The sequence below is a fragment of the Triturus cristatus genome, chromosome 7 (assembly GCF_964204655.1).
Source record: "Triturus cristatus chromosome 7, aTriCri1.1, whole genome shotgun sequence".
Classification (NCBI taxonomy): domain Eukaryota; kingdom Metazoa; phylum Chordata; class Amphibia; order Caudata; family Salamandridae; genus Triturus; species Triturus cristatus.
In genome coordinates, this window is record NC_140590.1 from 185,870,142 (window position 1) to 185,887,988 (window position 17,847).

The following is a 17,847-nucleotide window of genomic DNA, read 5'->3' on the forward strand; positions in this document are numbered from 1 at the left end:
AATCTATTGTATTTGAAGTTATTAGAGACTCCCTATTTGCCATCTGCGGCAAAGACCATGCTAAGACAAAGGCCATGCAAGGTCGAGGATTGGGTTGTCTGTTGGGGGAAGTTGGGCGCAGTGCCTGGCTGGAGTCCCAACTATTAATCCTTTGCTGTACAAGGAAAAAAGCTGTGTTCAGAAGTGAATTGGATGGAGCCACAGGCTAGGTCATGTGGCCAAACCACCACTTGGCAGAGTCAAAAGTGGTGCTCAGCAAAGGAGTAAGGTAAATATTAAACACCCCCAGAAATTCACTGAATAAAACAGTTTAAAGTGACTCTGTGATGGTGCAATGGGCTTGTAAATATCCCCCTAAGCGTTTATACCATTATAGAATTTAATTTGCAATGTTTAAATTTGGACCACCGTTTGTGTTGAATACCTGGGTATTCTGTGGTTTTGCGCTTTTCTTGGTTAATTAGCACTATTACTTAAGATATTATTGCCTATCACATGATAGAAGGGAAAGCAAAGACAGTTATGCCTTTATGTGATAAATGAACATTTTCAGAAACAGGAAGCAATGTCCAAGTCATTTTGGATATCATAAAATACTCACAAAAATAATGTGCAGTCAGGTTATTTGATTTTAATATTTTCTTTTCATGTTTATTCAGGTTGACGATTATACATCGGAACAAGCGGATGTCTCATGATTGATTGCTGAGACAACAGCAAGAACCTTGCGGGTGAATGACAACACTGAGATTGATGGATGGCGACATTTAAGGAATTTCATTGACCAGTAGGCTAATGGCATATCTAGTGTATTCCATAAGCGGAGGGTACTGTTAATGCTTCGGGCCTTGTTAGAGTTTTGGTGGATGGGATACTCCATTATAAAACCTTCCCTGTACAGCAAGTGCATTATAACCCATGGAACTTGTCATATGGCAGACAGGATATCCGTCACATTTTGATCCATTCATCAAACTCTAAATAAGGAGCTTAATTTAGTCAATAATACTTTTGGTCTATATGAATCTGATGGTAGCACTAGACTATCAGGTGCCTGAGTTTGGCCTGGTTGGAAATAGTGCCATTTGCAGCTGATTGACATCTCCTTAAGTGGTATCCAGTTTGTGACCAAGACGGGGTCCTACACTCTTACCCACCAGGTAAAGGGGTTAGATCATCCAAAAGGGGTTTTCTTGGCAGACCATACATTCACACCCTAGACACTTAGGTTAGGGTTTGCATCATAGGAGTACGCTAGATTGTTATAATACTGTATATGTATGCATATATAAGCTGTCCAAACAAGATGGTGGAAGTGTTTGTTTTGTTCATTGTTTTGACACTCATAACATTTGTCTGCTTCTACCTATTGACCATTGCAGTAAACATTTCCTATATAAGAATCAATATGGTTTAAAAAAAAAATTGAAAAACATTCCTTTGTGTATTGTTTGTATATTTCACGGAGTGATAGAGAGCATAAGTGACTGAGCAAAAAGCTCTAGGTCTGTCATTATGGGTTCTGAGGGAAAAGGGTTGTCATGTCCAGTAATTACCAAAACCATTCTCTCCCTGTTTAGGTTTAGGGGGGCTTCTGGTGGCACTGTGAGCTAGCTGGTCCTAGGGACAATATACCCTGGACATGGAATCACTCTGGCACCATTCTAACTTTGTCATCCACAAACGCGCAGTTCCTACTGATTAGTGGAGACTACATAACAAGACTGTTTAATGCTCTGATGCTACTGCTGAGGTCATGCAGTTCATTGACAAAATAGAAAAAAGGATGCCAAGATAAATTGTTATTTACTTAATATTTGAAGCACTTAAATATCGATGTACTGTTAACAACACAATTCATCTGATACATAACATGCGTTTCAAAACCACGAATCAAAATGTACATCAAATGTTACATAAAAAGTCCCAATGCATTTCAGGTTAACATCAAACCCTTCGTCAGGGGTTAAATGAAATCACAATAGGCTGTATTAAAGATTCTTTCGGTCCGGTTTAGTCGACCTCCAACCGGAGCTACAAAAAAAGCACATTTGTGCAGTTAGCAAAGAGGGGAATACATGTTTAAGTATGTAGAATTTGCACTCGAAAGAAAAGAGCAAGAAAAAGTTGATGACCCTTATTAACGAGAGCCGCATAAGATAGTCAGTGTGAATACTGATTAAGTGTCACCGAAAAGTGTATGATACAAATGCTGAAGTGCAAAGAAGTAAAAAAATGAAACAAAGTGACTGAAGACGGTGCTCATCGATGGTTGTGTGCTTACCACGCTGGTGACGAGCCCTGTGTTAAACAAGGTACTCAAATTGTTGGGTGAAGAAACGTCTGTAAACAAAATATAATCTATGAACTATTGCCACCATGCGAATCGTGCCTGTGTTATACTAGCACAAAAGGAACAGCGTGATGCCGTGTGAACTCACCCGCCTCCGCTGTCAAGTGTCATTTAACGGTTTACGATTTCACCGATAAATACGAGAACAGTGCCTGTAATGAAAGCACCAGAAAATAATTGACACGCTGCGTTTTTTTTTTACAAAACTGCCATAGGCTGCATGATTAAATTTGTTACCGCGTCTCACCTTCCAACGAAGTCTGTGTGTCTGCAAAGTGCTTCCGGCATTAGCAAGCTCGAATGAGCGCATGTGTGGAAGACGTAGGTGAAGGTTAATAATGAAAAACGTTCCGCTCTCAAAGAGTCGACACAAACAAAGGACTAACGAAAAGTGAATCATCTGGAAATAGGACTATGTGTCAGATGATTATAAGTGTAGGACAATAATGTGAGGTAATCCTTACTCTTGCGTGCGTGTATAAGTTCTTGAGAGGAAAAGCTGAAATGAGTTTCAAACAAAATGCAAACAAGAAGTGGTAACTAGAGAAAGCGTAAAACAGGTGTGAATGCAAGAAGTAAAAAATAGGAAAACTTGGATACGAGTGCAAATCCTTTACAGAGGAAAGTTATAGTAAACACTGGCATAACATTTCAGATAAAACATAATAATTCATAGTGATCATTTAGACCACCCGGAATCACCGTTCCTAGGAATTTAATCCAGTGCGTCTCTCTGCATGAAAGGACATGGTTCATATCAGTATCTGTCTGCAAGTGAAGGTGTTCAAGAATTGTGAAACGCAATTGGGGGATGGTGTGTGATGTGTTAATCCAGTGTGTAACAAGGGAGGAGTTCATGTTTTTATTGCGTATTCTGCTCTTATGTTCTATGATCCTAGTTTTGATCTTGCGACTGGTCCTCCCTACATATACAAGACCACATGGGCACTTGATAGCATAGATTACCCACTCTGTGTTACAGTCTGAAGTGTGTTGGAGTTTGATTTTTTTGCCTGTGTGAGGGTGTGTAAACACGTTGCCTGGAATTACATTGCTACATTGCCCGCAGTTGTGACATTTTTTCATGCCTGCATTTTTCGACGTGATGGGTTTAGAGTGACTTTTGAGAAGGTCCCTCAGATTCTTTGGTCTGGTATGTGCAAATAGTGGAGGATCCTTGAACAAGTCATGGAAGTCAGGCTCTTGTTCAATTATATCCCATCGTTTTCTGATGATAGATTTGATCTGTGTAGATTGGACTGAATATTTTAATACAAAAACTTCACGTTTAGACGAGGTCTTCGGAGTGGTAAGGAGTAAATCTTCTCGTTTTTTACGTCCCACTTGTTTTTCTGCCTCAGTGAGGATGTCTTCAGGATAGCCTCTCAATCTGTATCTGTCCAGTTGTTGTTTGATGTCGATCTCACATTGGTGTTGATCTGAAGTGATTCTTTTAATTCTGGTGAGCTGAGACACAGGTAAATGTTTCTTAAGAGAATATGGGTGGGCACTTGAATAATGCAATGCGTTATTGACGTCTGTGGGTTTCCTGTACATCATGGTGGTTAATCCGTGGGAGGATTTGTGGATCTCTAAATCTAGGAAATGGATTTTTTCAGATTGAATATCATAGGTGAATTGAATTCTTGGATTGCACTGATTTAATTCCGCAATGCTGTGTTCTAAAAGGGTTTTGGAACCCTTCCATATGATCAGAATGTCATCTATGTATCGCAAGAAAAGGGTCAAGTTCGATTGCCAAACTGGATTATTTAACACATGTTGATGCTCAAAATGAGCCATGAAGGTATTGGCGTAGGCTGGGGCTCCCGGAAAGCCCATGGATGTGCCGGTAATCTGTTGGTAATATATGTCCTTCCATGAGAAGTAGCTATGGTAAAGGGAAAAGTGTAAGAGTTCCAGCAGAAAAATGCTTTTATCTTTAGTCAGTGTTGAGTCAAGGAGTCTCCATTCTACTGCTTCGAGTCCTTCATTGTGAGCAATGGATGTGTAAAGTGCCACTACATCAATGGTACATAGAAGGTAATCATTAGTAAGATGGGGTGTGATCGCTTCCAATTTCAGTAAACAGTCCATGGTGTCCTTAATGTATGTTTGCCAGGATTGAACCAAAGGTTGCAAATGGTAATCCAAATATCTTCCTATTGCCTCATGCATTGATCCACAGCCTGCTACTATGGGTCTAAAAGGTGGACTTTGTCTGTTTTTATGTATCTTAGGAAGCATGTAGTTATGCGGAACCTTAGGTGTAGGGTGAAATAGAAATTTCCTGGTGTTGTCGTCAATGTTGCCATCATCTTCACCTTTCTGTAGAATACAGTTGGGAATTTTTAGGAATTCCTTTGTTGGATCTTGATCCATTGGGATATACGTGTTCACATCCTTCACATGTTCATTGACGTTTTGTGTGTAAAACTCGGTATCCAAAACTACTAGGGCTCCTCCTTTATCAGCAGGTTGGAAAGTGATCGAGGTGTCTTGGCGTAAAGCATTCAAAATGCGTGATTCTTTGGAAGAAAGGTTGCAATGCTGAGGTCTTTTGTATGTAATGGATTCAAGATCTTTTTTAACCAAAATCTCAAAAGTGTCCAAGGTTTTATGTGACACAGGAGACATGAATTTGCTCTTAGGTCGAAATGGTTGTATGGTTGGAGATTCTTCTTCTGTTCTGGGATTTAACGAAAAAAAACATTTCAGTCGTAACTTCCGCATGAACTTGAAGAATGAGATTTCAGTTTCCAAGCCATATGATGTGTAAGTAGGCACGAACGATATACCTTTGTTCAAAACCTTGAGTTGTTCTGTGTTAAGTTGTTTATGAGATATGTTCACTACTAGGGAATTGTTTTCTTGACTGACCTCTGTGGTCTTCCTGTTTCGGTGGTTTTTTTGGGCTTTTCTCCTGCGGGTATGTCGTCGCCTGGTGTGTTGGCTTTGTCTGGAGGGTATTTTGAGGAGTGGCCCTCGGCTAAAAAAGAAGAAGATTTGCTGGTGGATGCGGTAGCTGTTTCTTCTGTTTGTTCCTGAGGTTGAGATCTTGAACCGACTGTAGGTCTATGAAGAAGTAAATCTTGTTCATTGGCTACACTTTCTTCAGATGAAGAAGTTCCGGTTTTTTTAAAAGGGCGTTTTTGAGCATAAACCTCGGCCCATGAGTATACCTCGTCAAGTTTATAATCAATTGTGTCCCTTTTGAATTTCCTGATTTTGCATTCATGTACTTCTTTGGCATGTGCATCCAGTCTTTTATTAATGTCCTCCAGTACTTGATTCCAGTCCTCTTGTTCCATATTATTTGATATTTCATAAATGATTTGTTGTACTTGAAGAGCTATTCTTAAGCCTCTGGCTTCATCAAGCCACATCAATTTACGCTCTAGTCAAAGACACACGGACTTTCAGTTCCTCCTCTGGAACTACAATACAACAGCTACGACAATTGGAATATATAATGAGGAAAGAAATTAATCAACGTCTCCACGCTACTACACTCATCGAGTACCATAAAGTGAAACGGATTCCCAGAGGCTTAAGAATAGCTCTAAGACCTATGCTCTTCAAGTACAACAAATCATTTATGTCTCGTTGGTATGCAATTCTGAACAAATGCTCCTTGGACTTGATATTACTCATAATCGAAGAGATCTCGTCCATACTCCAAGAACTGGATCAAGACATCAACAAACTCAAGGATGAAATATCAAATAATATGGAACAAGAGGACTGGAATCAAGCACTGGAGGACATTAATAAAAGACTGGATGCACATGCCAAAGAAGTACATGAACGCAAAATCAGGAAATTCAAAAGGGACACAATTGATTATAAACTTGACGAGGTATACTCATGGGCCAAGGTTTATGCTCAAAAACGCCCTTTTAAAAAAACCGGAACTTCTTCATCTGAAGAAAGTGTAGCCAATGAACAAGATTTACTTCTTCATAGACCTACAGTCGGTTCAAGATCTCAACCTCAGGAACAATCAGAAGAAACGGCTACCGCATCCACCAGCAAATCTTCTTCTTTTTTAGCCGAGGGCCACTCCTCAAAATCCCCTCCAGACAAAGCCAACACACCAGGCGACGACATACCCGCAGGGGAAAAGCCCAAAAAAACCACCGAAACAGGAAGACCACAGAGGTCAGTCAAGAAAACAATTCCCTAGTAGTGAACATATCTCATAAACAACTTAACACAGAACAACTCAAGGTTTTGAACAAAGGTATATCGTTCGTGCCTACTTACACATCATATGGCTTGGAAACTGAAATCTCACTCTTCAAGTTCATGCGGAAGTTACGACAGAATTTTTTTTTCGTTAAATCCCAGAACAGAAGAAGAATCTCCAACCATACAACCATTTCGACCTAAGAGCAAATTCATGTCTCCTGTGTCACATAAAACCTTGGACACCTTTGAGATTTTGGTTAAAAAAGATCTTGAATCTATTACATACAAAAGACCTCAGCATTGCAACCTTTCTTCCAAAGAATCACGCATTTTGAATGCTTTACGCCAAGACACCTCGATCACTTTCCAACCTGCTGATAAAGGAGGAGCCCTAGTAGTTTTGGATACCGAGTTTTACACAAAAAACGTCAATGAACATGTGAAGGATGTGAACACGTATATCCCAATGGATCAAGATCCAACAAAGGAATTCCTAAAAATTCTCAACTGTATTCTACAGAAAGGTGAAGATGATGGCAACATTGACGCCAACACCAGGAAATTTCTATTTCACCGTACACCTAAGGTTCCGCATATCTACATGCTTCATAAGATACATAAAAACAGACAAAGTCCACCTTTTAGACCCATAGTAGCAGGCTGTGGATCAATGCATGAGGCAATAGGAAGATATTTGGATTACCATTTGCAACCTTTGGTTCAATCCTGGCAAACATACATTAAGGACACCACGGACTGTTTACTGAAATTGGAAGCGATCACACCCCATCTTACTAATGATTACCTTCTATGTACCATTGATGTAGTGGCACTTTACACATCCATAGCCAGCAATGAAGGACTCGAAGCAGTAGAATGGAGACTCCTTGACTCAACACTGACTAAAGATAAAAGCATTTTTCTGCTGGAACTCTTACACTTTTCCCTTTACCATAGCTACTTCTCATGGAAGGACATATATTACCAACAGATTACCGGCACATCCATGGGCTTTCCGGGAGCCCCAGCCTACGCCAATACCTTCATGGCTCATTTTGAGCATCAACATGTGTTAAATAATCCAGTTTGGCAATCGAACTTGACCCTTTTCTTGCGATACATAGATGACATTCTGATCATATGGAAGTGTTCCAAAACCCTTTTAGAACACAGCATTGCGGAATTAAATCAGTGCAATCCAAGAATTCAGTTCACCTATGATATTCAATCTGAAAAAATCCATTTCCTAGATTTAGAGATCCACAAATCCTCCCACGGATTAACTACCATGATGTACAGGTAACCCACAGACGTCAATAACGCATTGCATTATTCAAGTGCCCACCCATATTCTCTTAAGAAACATTTACCTGTGTCTCAGCTCACCAGAATTAAAAGAATCACTTCAGATCAACACCAATGTGAGATCGACATCAAACAACAACTGGACAGATACAGATTGAGAGGCTATCCTGAAGACATCCTCACTGAGGCAGAAAAACAAGTGGGACGTAAAAAACGAGAAGATTTACTCCTTACCACTCCGAAGACCTCGTCTAAACGTGAAGTTTTTGTATTAAAATATTCAGTCCAATCTACACAGATCAAATCTATCATCAGAAAACGATGGGATATAATTGAACAAGAGCCTGACTTCCATGACTTGTTCAAGGATCCTCCACTATTTGCACATACCAGACCAAAGAATCTGAGGGACCTTCTCAAAAGTCACTCTAAACCCATCACGTCGAAAAATGCAGGCATGAAAAAATGTCACAACTGCGGGCAATGTAGCAATGTAATTCCAGGCAACGTGTTTACACACCCTCACACAGGCAAAAAAATCAAACTCCAACACACTTCAGACTGTAACACAGAGTGGGTAATCTATGCTATCAAGTGCCCATGTGGTCTTGTATATGTAGGGAGGACCAGTCGCAAGATCAAAACTAGGATCATAGAACATAAGAGCAGAATACGCAATAAAAACATGAACTCCTCCCTTGTTACACACTGGATTAACACATCACACACCATCCCCCAATTGCGTTTCACAATTCTTGAACACCTTCACTTGCAGACAGATACTGATATGAACCATGTCCTTTCATGCAGAGAGACGCACTGGATTAAATTCCTAGGAACGGTGATTCCGGGTGGTCTAAATGATCACTATGAATTATTATGTTTTATCTGAAATGTTATGCCAGTGTTTACTATAACTTTCCTCTGTAAAGGATTTGCACTCGTATCCAATTTTTCCTATTTTTTACTTCTTGCATTCACACCTGTTTTACGCTTTCTCTAGTTACCACTTCTTGTTTGCATTTTGTTTGAAACTCATTTCAGCTTTTCCTCTCAAGAACTTATACACGCACGCAAGAGTAAGGATTACCTCACATTCTTGTCCTACACTTATAATCATCTGACACATAGTCCTATTTCCAGATGATTCACTTTTCGTTAGTCCTTTTTTTGTGTCGACTCTTTGAGAGCGGAACGGTTTTCATTATTAACCTTCACCTATGTCTTCCACACATGCGCTCATTCGAGCTTGCTAATGCCGGAAGCACTTTGCAGACACACAGACTTCGTTGGAAGGTGAGACGCGGTAACAAATTTAATCATGCAGCCTACGGCAGTTTTGTAAAAAAAACCCGCAGCGTGTCAATTATTTTCTGGTGCTTTCATTACAGGCACTGTTCTCGTATTTATCGGTGAAATCGTAAACGGTTAAATGACACTTGTCAACGGAGGCGGGTGAGTTCACACGGCATCACGCTGTTCCTTTTGTGCTAGTATAACACAGGCACGATTCGCATGGTGGCAATAGTTCATAGATTATATTTTGTTTACAGACGTTTCTTCACCCAACAATTTGAGTACCTTGTTTAACACAGGGCTCGTCACCAGCGTGGTAAGCACACAACCATCGATGAGCACCGTCTTCAGTCACTTTGTTTCATTTTTTTACTTCTTTGCACTTCAGCATTTGTATCATACACCTTTCGGTGACACTTAATCAGTATTCACACTGACTATCTTATGCGGCTCTCGTTAATAAGGGTCATCGACTTTTTCTTGCTCTTTTCTTTCGAGTGCAAATTCTACATACTTAAACATGTATTCCGCTCTTTGCTAACTGCACAAATGTGCTTTTTTTGTAGCTCCGGTTGGAGGTCGACTAAACCGGACCGAAAGAATCTTTAATACAGCCTATTGTGATTTCATTTAACCCCTGACGAAGGGTTAGATATTAACCCGAAATGCATTGGGACTTTTTATGTAACATTTGATGTACATTTTGATTCGTGGTTTTGAAACGCATGTTATGTATCAGATGAATTGTGTTGTTAACAGTACATCGATATTTAAGTGCTTCAAATATTAAGTAAATAACAATTTATCTTGGCATCCTTTTTTCTATTTTGTCAATGAACTTTATTGAAAAAACTCCTTCTATCACAAATTTTGAATATTTGCAGCATTTTTGGTTTAAATTCAAAGAGACCTTCGGGTCCTAGCTGTGATTCACGTAGGAACTGGTCATTCCAGAACCTCTCTCAATTTATGTTACATTAAGGGACATAGACTCACATCCCCAACACGTGAAAGCACGCTAATAACAGAATTAACTTTGTTGAAACATTTAGCAATCTACATTCTGACACAAGGCAGGTGTGCAGGCCCACCCAACCACAGTATATACTGCTGAGGTCATGTCAGATACTTGCATTGGAAGATGTCATATGATGGTAACAGCATTGCGGAATGTATTGAGCAGCTAAAATAAGATAATTCAGTGAGCTGCTTGAATTTGCTGAACTGATGGTAGTGGAGCATTCCATGAACTGCTGGCAGTGCTTTAATGTCATGGGTGTTGTAAACATGTTACTTTGAACTTGTGAAAATAGAACATGCTTTGCTAGGTCTTCAGTGATAAATTATCTACTGCAAATATTTTTGAGCTTTGGTTTGCATCCACTTCTGCCTTTTGTTTGCATTGAAGCACAAAGAAGGAGTACTCTATCAAAAAGCTGGTTACGTGAGTATAAGTTAAGTGACGATAACAAAATCTGGTATCATCTGCATTTGGCATTTAGTTCTGGAAAATATATTGCCTTAATAGCTGACACTATGTTGCCGTCATGTGTGCTCATTTTGAACAATGGGCACACAGCCCGCTTCACTTATGATATATTTAAAGGACAGATTATCATTAAGTGCTCATTTCTACTGATAAGGAACCCTTACCACTTTGCATAGCAATACCACATTTTTATTATTTTAGGTTAATAAAAGTGTACATATTTCAAGGAGGTGTGTGAGCAGATTGTTCCACAGTTTAGACACAATTTTGTTAGCCTACTGGGTAGAACACTACACACTGAGACAACAATTTGTTTGCACATTTAGGACAAAAGTTCTCATCAGCATCTGTTTGCATGGTCGAGAAATGAATTCTGAAGTACACCTTACTTTCCATTACATCAATAAAGCCATCAATGAGTTCCTGAAAGTCATAGAATGGATGTTTAACTTCAAATACATTTCTACTATTACCGAAATTATTTTATTTGTTACACTACTTAAATACGTGAAAATGTTACATTCCTGTATCAACAAATCTTAGAGTAACTCTGGGAGCATGGAACTGCTTACTCACTGGAAAATAAACAGAGAGCTACCTAATTGCCTCAGTGGCCTCTCTTAACTGAGGTGTCAACTAACATGGTTTTGACCTGGACTCCATCACGTCGACCTGAAAATGCACCTAGATCCATGTTTACAGCAGTCCCTATCATTGGCGCGTTATGTTTTCTTGCTTTTTATACTTGAAACATTAAAAATGTCATGTTTTTGGTTCCCCTTAGTGAACTTTTGTGGTTTTTGTGTTATTGTGTTAAATTTTACTCTAGTTCTCTAAATCAGTTTGGGTTTTTAGTGATTGGTACTTTGACTTTATTACTGCATACATACTTTACACATTCCCCTACATTAAGCCTGTATGCTCTGCGCCATAGCTACCAGGTGGGCTAGCTCATGTTAATTTTGTGACTTTGAGTGTTCTCCTTGACAAAACTATACCTTGAACCAGGCATTTTCCCACCCCAAATAATATTCCAGTTTCTTACATGGGTGCTCAGGGGTGAAATCCAGGAATTTTGTTTTGCAGTACTGTCCAGTGAGTTAAATTAAAATTAAACTCCCTTTTCATATTGACAATGACAGTTGACTTTTAGAGATTTATTTGGCTTTTTGATTTTCAATTGGATCATTTTTTTTTTACAAATTGACTCTTTCACTCAATTTTTACCCCTAAGGTTTTTGGGGACATGGAGGTGAATCTGGCTAATGTGTACAGCTTTTGCATGGCTGAGCTGAGGAGCGTGAGCAAGCAACAAGTTCTGAAGCTAAACAAGTAGTCTGAGAGAGAAGATTACCACATTGCCCTCAAAGGCTGGGAGGAAGGCCATCCTTAGCTGATCATTACAGAAACCTACCCCACTCAGAGAACATGCTTCAGTCAGTTACATTTGTAGTACAAAGAAACTACAGAGGAGGGGCCCCAGAGTTTATTTTGACAGGACAGAGTCCAGAATGAAACAGAGGTTTGGCACAGCTACATATGGATTAAACTACTTTGAGATGTGGTCATTACTATGATTTCACTATGGAAGTGTTATTGAGGTCATGAGGCAAGATGGCGGCCGCCCTGTTGCTAAATGAGTGCTCTTAGATGATCGTACTCCCCTCTCACCCGAGCACGGTGGAGATTTTCTAGTCTGCAGCCACCCTCAATGATAGAATATAGCAACTGATCCCCACCCGATGGGGTAAGGAATGCTGTGGGATATACTCACTGTTCACTGGTATGCAGTCCTGCTTGCCCGGCTAGTGGTGTTCCTCCCTCGAGGCTTCTGTCGATTCTGAGCTGAGAGTCAGTGCGTGGTAGCTGGAACAACCATGCCGCTGAAAAATGCCTGAGGGGCCAAGACACGCGTGGTCAGATACTCTTCCAGCTTAGTGAAAGTCCCGGAAGAGGAACAGAAGAGACAACGAGATGGAGTGGCTGCAGGTAGCGAAAATGGTCCGGGTCAGGAGATATTCGGACTAGCAGGCCTGCTCTGGCCACCCTACTGGATGAGGTGAGCTTTTATAATCCAGGGGGTTCTGGACTTGTTGCTGTGGATGTTGATGTGATCCGGGGGGCAGGAAAACACCCTGAGCAATCCCTCAGTGCTTGCCCCAGGGGAGACTGACGTGTCGGGGCAAGTACATCGAGCATAGACAGTACTCGGGAAGAATACTCAGGAGTCCACCCCCGCTAGCTCAAAGACGGCGGTTACTAAATTGGATGGGGCAAGCAGCAATCAATGGATGGGAATGATATTAATCCCATGGACCAGCCTGAGGCACATGCTGGTGAGCATTTCTTCCCCCTATCAGACCACTCTAATTCATCAGGAGATGAGTCACTCCAGATGCCGGTAATGCCCTCGGGGGGATCACCAAACGGTCAATGGAGTGAGACCAGCAGCACACACCAGTATGAGGAGGGTCTGGGAAATCGAACCATGGCATCTGGTACGGGCACGGTACAGAAGAAGCTACCAACATCTGTGTCCAGGGAGTAAGGGGATTTAACTGCCGCACCTGCATGGGATTATTCCTTTTCCTCTAATTTGGGACCAAACCCAGGAGATACAGTGAGACAAGGTCTGCGCAATCCATCAGGGCACTTAGATGATATCTTTATCGCTGTTATGTATGAGACCATCATGACACACAGAAACAAAACCCACACTGAAAGCCAACTAATACAAAGCGCTTGCTGCAAGCTCCAAAACTCACTTTGTTGAGCGGCTAAATCCTGATTGGTATTTGCCGAGAGGATATCTGAAGCAGAGAACAGGATTTCCACACTTGAGGATGAGATGATTACTCAGAAAGCCGCCACAGATGCCTTGGCATCTCAGATGAATGATATTGCATGGAAGCTCAAGGACATGGAAAATCGTCTGTCATAATAATCTAAGAGTCCTTGTCTTACCTGAGGGTGTGGAAGGTTCTGATTCTCAGAAGTTCATTGCAGAACTTTGCACAGAAGCTTTCCCTGAACTGACACAGTGGACCTGGGATACAGAGGTGCAACAGGCTCACCGGTTCCCTTTCTGGCAGAATACTCGCTCAGGGTCTAGTCACTCTGCCCAGTGACCCATAGCAGTACTGATTTATCTGTCCAGTTTTCTGTCTAGACAAGCTTTGTATGATCTGGTGAGGCCAGATAGGAAGAGAAGAGGAAAAGGGCTTGAGTTATTTGTCCGGCCAGAATATTGTCACACATCTGTAGAAAAAAAGTGGCGGCTTCAACAGTTTTTTTTGATGAAATTTTATTTTTTGACATTTCAAACAAACAATGTCATGACAATCCAACAAGCCAGTTCGATATGGAACAATCAAGGAGCACATACATATGAAGCCACTTCCGTACATAATATCAATGACAGATTACATTGTACCCATCGTACCCATCTTCCCCAGACCGCAGGCATAATATTAAAGATAGTGTACGCATATTTTATCAGAATTAACACAAAGGTAATAGTGCTACATATGGTTTTCCCTGAGAGGGTCATTGCTACATTGGCACAGCTAATCACTTGCCAGATATAACGTCTCCTGCACTCTATAACTGGGTGTGAGTTGTGAATGTATCACGTGTGTGATGATGTCTGCGATACCTCCACCACTTCAGCTGTTGTTTCTAAATCAGCGTTCCAAGTTAAGAACGGATCCCATATGTTATGGGGTCTAGAGGAGGGTGGCATCAGTTCCCAAAATGCACTCAATTGTGTGTGCACATATGTGATGTCTCTAACCCAATATTTAATGGAGGGCACTCGCCGTCTACCGCAGTTGACAGCGACCTGGCGCTTTGCAAACAGAAGGAGAAGGGCGTGTAGCCTATGTAACTTGGGCGGAGTGTCCTTTACATACCCCAATAGGCCAAGTGTAGGAGACGGGTCCAGCGCTACCCCAAATATGTTGTTTACCGACTCAAGGATCTGCACTCAGAAATCGGCTATCCTGGGGCAATGCCACGCCATATGGAGAAATATAGCTGGGGCATGGCCACATCTCCAACAATCACCCTCGGCTCTAAGGCCCTACGGTGGAGGCTCACCGGAGTTCTGTAATATCTATGCAAATATTTGAAGTGAATCAATCTTAACTTATAGTTTGGGGAGAGTTCTGAGAGCTGCCCACAACAATATTCCCATTGGGCTTCGGTCGATGGTGTGTCCAGCTCATCGTTCCAATGTTTGAAAGAGTTTGGCGTTACTATCGGAGCGGTGTCTTGCACGCGAGTGTATGAGCGTGTAACAACTTTACGAGGAGATGGGAATTTCAGCACGTTTTTCAATGCAGGCAGGGTCGGCGGCGCCCTCGGGAATTCCTCCCAGAGAGAACGGCACGCTGTACGTATTCTATAATCTAAAAAGATCTCAGTGAATGGCACCACCTGTCCCTCAGGTGCAACAGGGGGAGGTCTAAATCCATCTCCAGGGTATAAGTCCTCAAACTTCTGGAGACTCATTTTCTGAGCTAGTGTCTTACTCATACTGTCCCGCATGCATGGCATCATTGTATTTTGTGGGAGGGGGACGGAAGGGGCATAAAGCAACAGGATCCCCGCCCTTTTGAGCAGTTCATCCCACGCCCAGCACAGGGTCCCAGCAGAGTCTGTCGCCGCGAGGGCGGCATGGCTTTTGATACAGCACGACCTTAAGCGGGATGGGGGCCAGTACATCAGTTTCGACCACTACATGCGGCTGAAAGGGGGTCGGGTGCACCCAGTAATGCAAAAACTGTACTTGTGCACATAGTGCATAAAGCTGCATGTCAGGGGCTCCCAAACCACCCTGCCACAGTGAGAGAGACATTAGATCCCAAGAAGCTCTAACTTGTTTTCCGGTCCACACCAGTGTGATTAGGTGGGATTTGAGGGTATTGAGTGCGATCGGTATATTAACAAAAAAATATAACAATTTTGGCAGGATAAACATTTTGGCTAGTGCTATCCTGGCAGCCTATGATAGCGGCAGCTTAGCCCACACTTTTACCTTGTCCTCCAGCCACACCATCGTTCGGCCGTAGTTTAGTCGCCACACCTGCGTATCCCGACTGATCCAGACCCCTAAATACTTGTCCTCTACAGCCTCCCAGCGTAAGGGGAATTCTGACGTTACTTGGGGGGTACCATCCATTAGCGGGAATATCACAGACTTGGCCCAATTGATAAAAACACCTGAGAGTCCACCAAAGCAAATGAACTCCCTCAGCAACGGGTCTAGATTATCTTCAGGGTTTATAATGTAAAGCGTGACATCGTCCACATATAAGGAGATGAGCAAACTGCAGGCGCTGAAACCAATACCCCGTGCAGTATGGTGTTGCCTGATATGAGCCGCTAGGGGCTCCATTGCAATTGCAAAAAGTAAAGGGGAAAATGGGCATCCCTGTCTAGTACCCCGTGAGATCGAAAAGGGGTCTGAGAGTAAACCATTCACCTGAACGCGTGCCGTGGGTGAGGTGTGCACTAGTCTGATGCAGTTCATAAAAAGTTGACTGAATCCCATGCGCCTTAGAACAGAGAAAAGGTAGGACCACTCAAGCATATCAAATGGCTTGGTGGCATCCAAAAACACCACCGCAGCTTTTTCGTCTGGGTGGAGGTAGTGCAGAACCGAAAATATTGTTCGTAAATTATGGGATGTCGATCTCCCCGGGATGAACCTCAACTGATCCGGAAGTGCTATCATTGGCAGGAGTGGCTGCAGCCTGTTAGCAAGTAGTTTCGCTAAGATTTTGACATCCACATTAATCATAGAGAGCGGACGGTAGGAGTCCAGCTCCTCCTCCGATTTCCCAGGTTTTAGGAGCATGAGAATCGTTGTCTCTCTCATGGACTGAGGCAGCACCCCTTCTTCCAGTGCCTCCTCATAAACCGCCAACAGTCTAGGCACCAATTCCTCAAAATAAGTCTTATAGACTGACGTAGTCAGGCCGTCAGGGCCAGGAGCCTTACCTAGGGGCAGGCTTTTACTAACCTGTGCTACATCTTCCGCTGTAAATGGGAGGTCCATATATTTTCTATGGGAATCATTAAACCAGACCAGTGCCAGTGTGTCGAGGAATGAATTCAGATCTTCTGTACATGCCCCCTGAATAGTCATGTATAGCTGGGAATAAAATGCAGAGAACTCGCCAGACACCCCCACGTGGCCTCTAACCATGTCACCCTACGAATTACGTATTTCATCGACAAAAGTCGCTGATTTAGATGGTCTAATCATGCCAGCCAGAGTGCGACCCAGCCTATCCCTTTCGCCGTATCTACGAGCGTCCGCATACTTGCCTAGGAATTTCGTTTCACGCTGTGCGTCCTCCGCGTAATCTAATAGTAGGGATTTTAATTTCTGCGCAGTGTGGAGATCATTCGTGGAGTAAAAGGCGTCCTCTAGTGCCTTAATCTGGGACTCCAAGGAGGCGAGCGTGCCCCAAATTGCCTTCAGCACCCCCGCCTGTCTCGCAATGCACTGGCCTCTAATCACCACATTAAAAGCTTCCCAGAGTGATGCTTCAGTATCCACAGATCCCTCATTGTTAGCAAAATAGTCAGTGATATCTCCCCGTAACTCTTCTTTAAAGGCCTTATCGAGCATAGCATGTGTTGGAAGTCACCAGGTAAACGCACAGGGAGTGACCCCGGGAGTGACATCTGTAGGAAGCATGGGGCGTGGTCTGACAGTGTGCGTGGCAAGTGCGATATGCCAACAGTCCAGGCTGCAGTGTCCCTGGAGACCAGCCAAAAGTCCAGGCGGGACCACGCACAGTGATGATCTGAAATACATGTGCCTTCCCTCACCAGGGGGTGTCTGTTGCGCCATATGTCTACTAGGTTCCCATCCATAACTATGGACTGCAGAGCAGCACTTGCAGCCGGGTGTAAGGTGCGCGCCACTCCATTCCTATCCATGGCATCATCCAATATGGCATTAAAATCCCCACCCCACAGCACAGTGTCATATCCTGTTGCCTTAATTCTGGACCATACATCTTGAAATAAATCGGGGGAGTCGGCATTAGGACCATAAATCGCTGCAATCAGCAGGGAGAGCCCCCTCCAACACTCCACATATGATAACAAACCACCCCTCAGGATCTCTGCGCACTTCCCTCTCGCACCAGTCCACCCCCTGTCGAACCAGCACAGCTGCCCCTCTGGCGTAATTAGA

The 17,847-nt window shown here is 42.6% G+C and overlaps 1 protein-coding gene across 5 annotated transcripts in view; it reads left to right on the plus strand.

Annotated features, from left to right (window-relative positions):
• The window catches only part of LOC146809180 (uncharacterized), a 337,838-nt gene that overhangs the window by 310,160 nt on the left and 9,831 nt on the right, over window positions 1-17,847 (plus strand). For 4 of the 5 annotated variants that reach the window (XM_085615976.1, XM_085615974.1, XM_085615981.1 and 1 more), the window contains one exon: window positions 660-1,435. Coding sequence is in view for 2 of the 5 variants with exons in the window: in XM_085615974.1 (XP_085472100.1) it covers window positions 660-702 (43 nt within the window). In the remaining 3 variants the exon portion in view is untranslated. Of the gene's footprint in view, window positions 1-659; window positions 1,436-17,847 lie in introns of those variants that run through there. The other variant, XR_014966353.1, reaches the window with a different exon arrangement.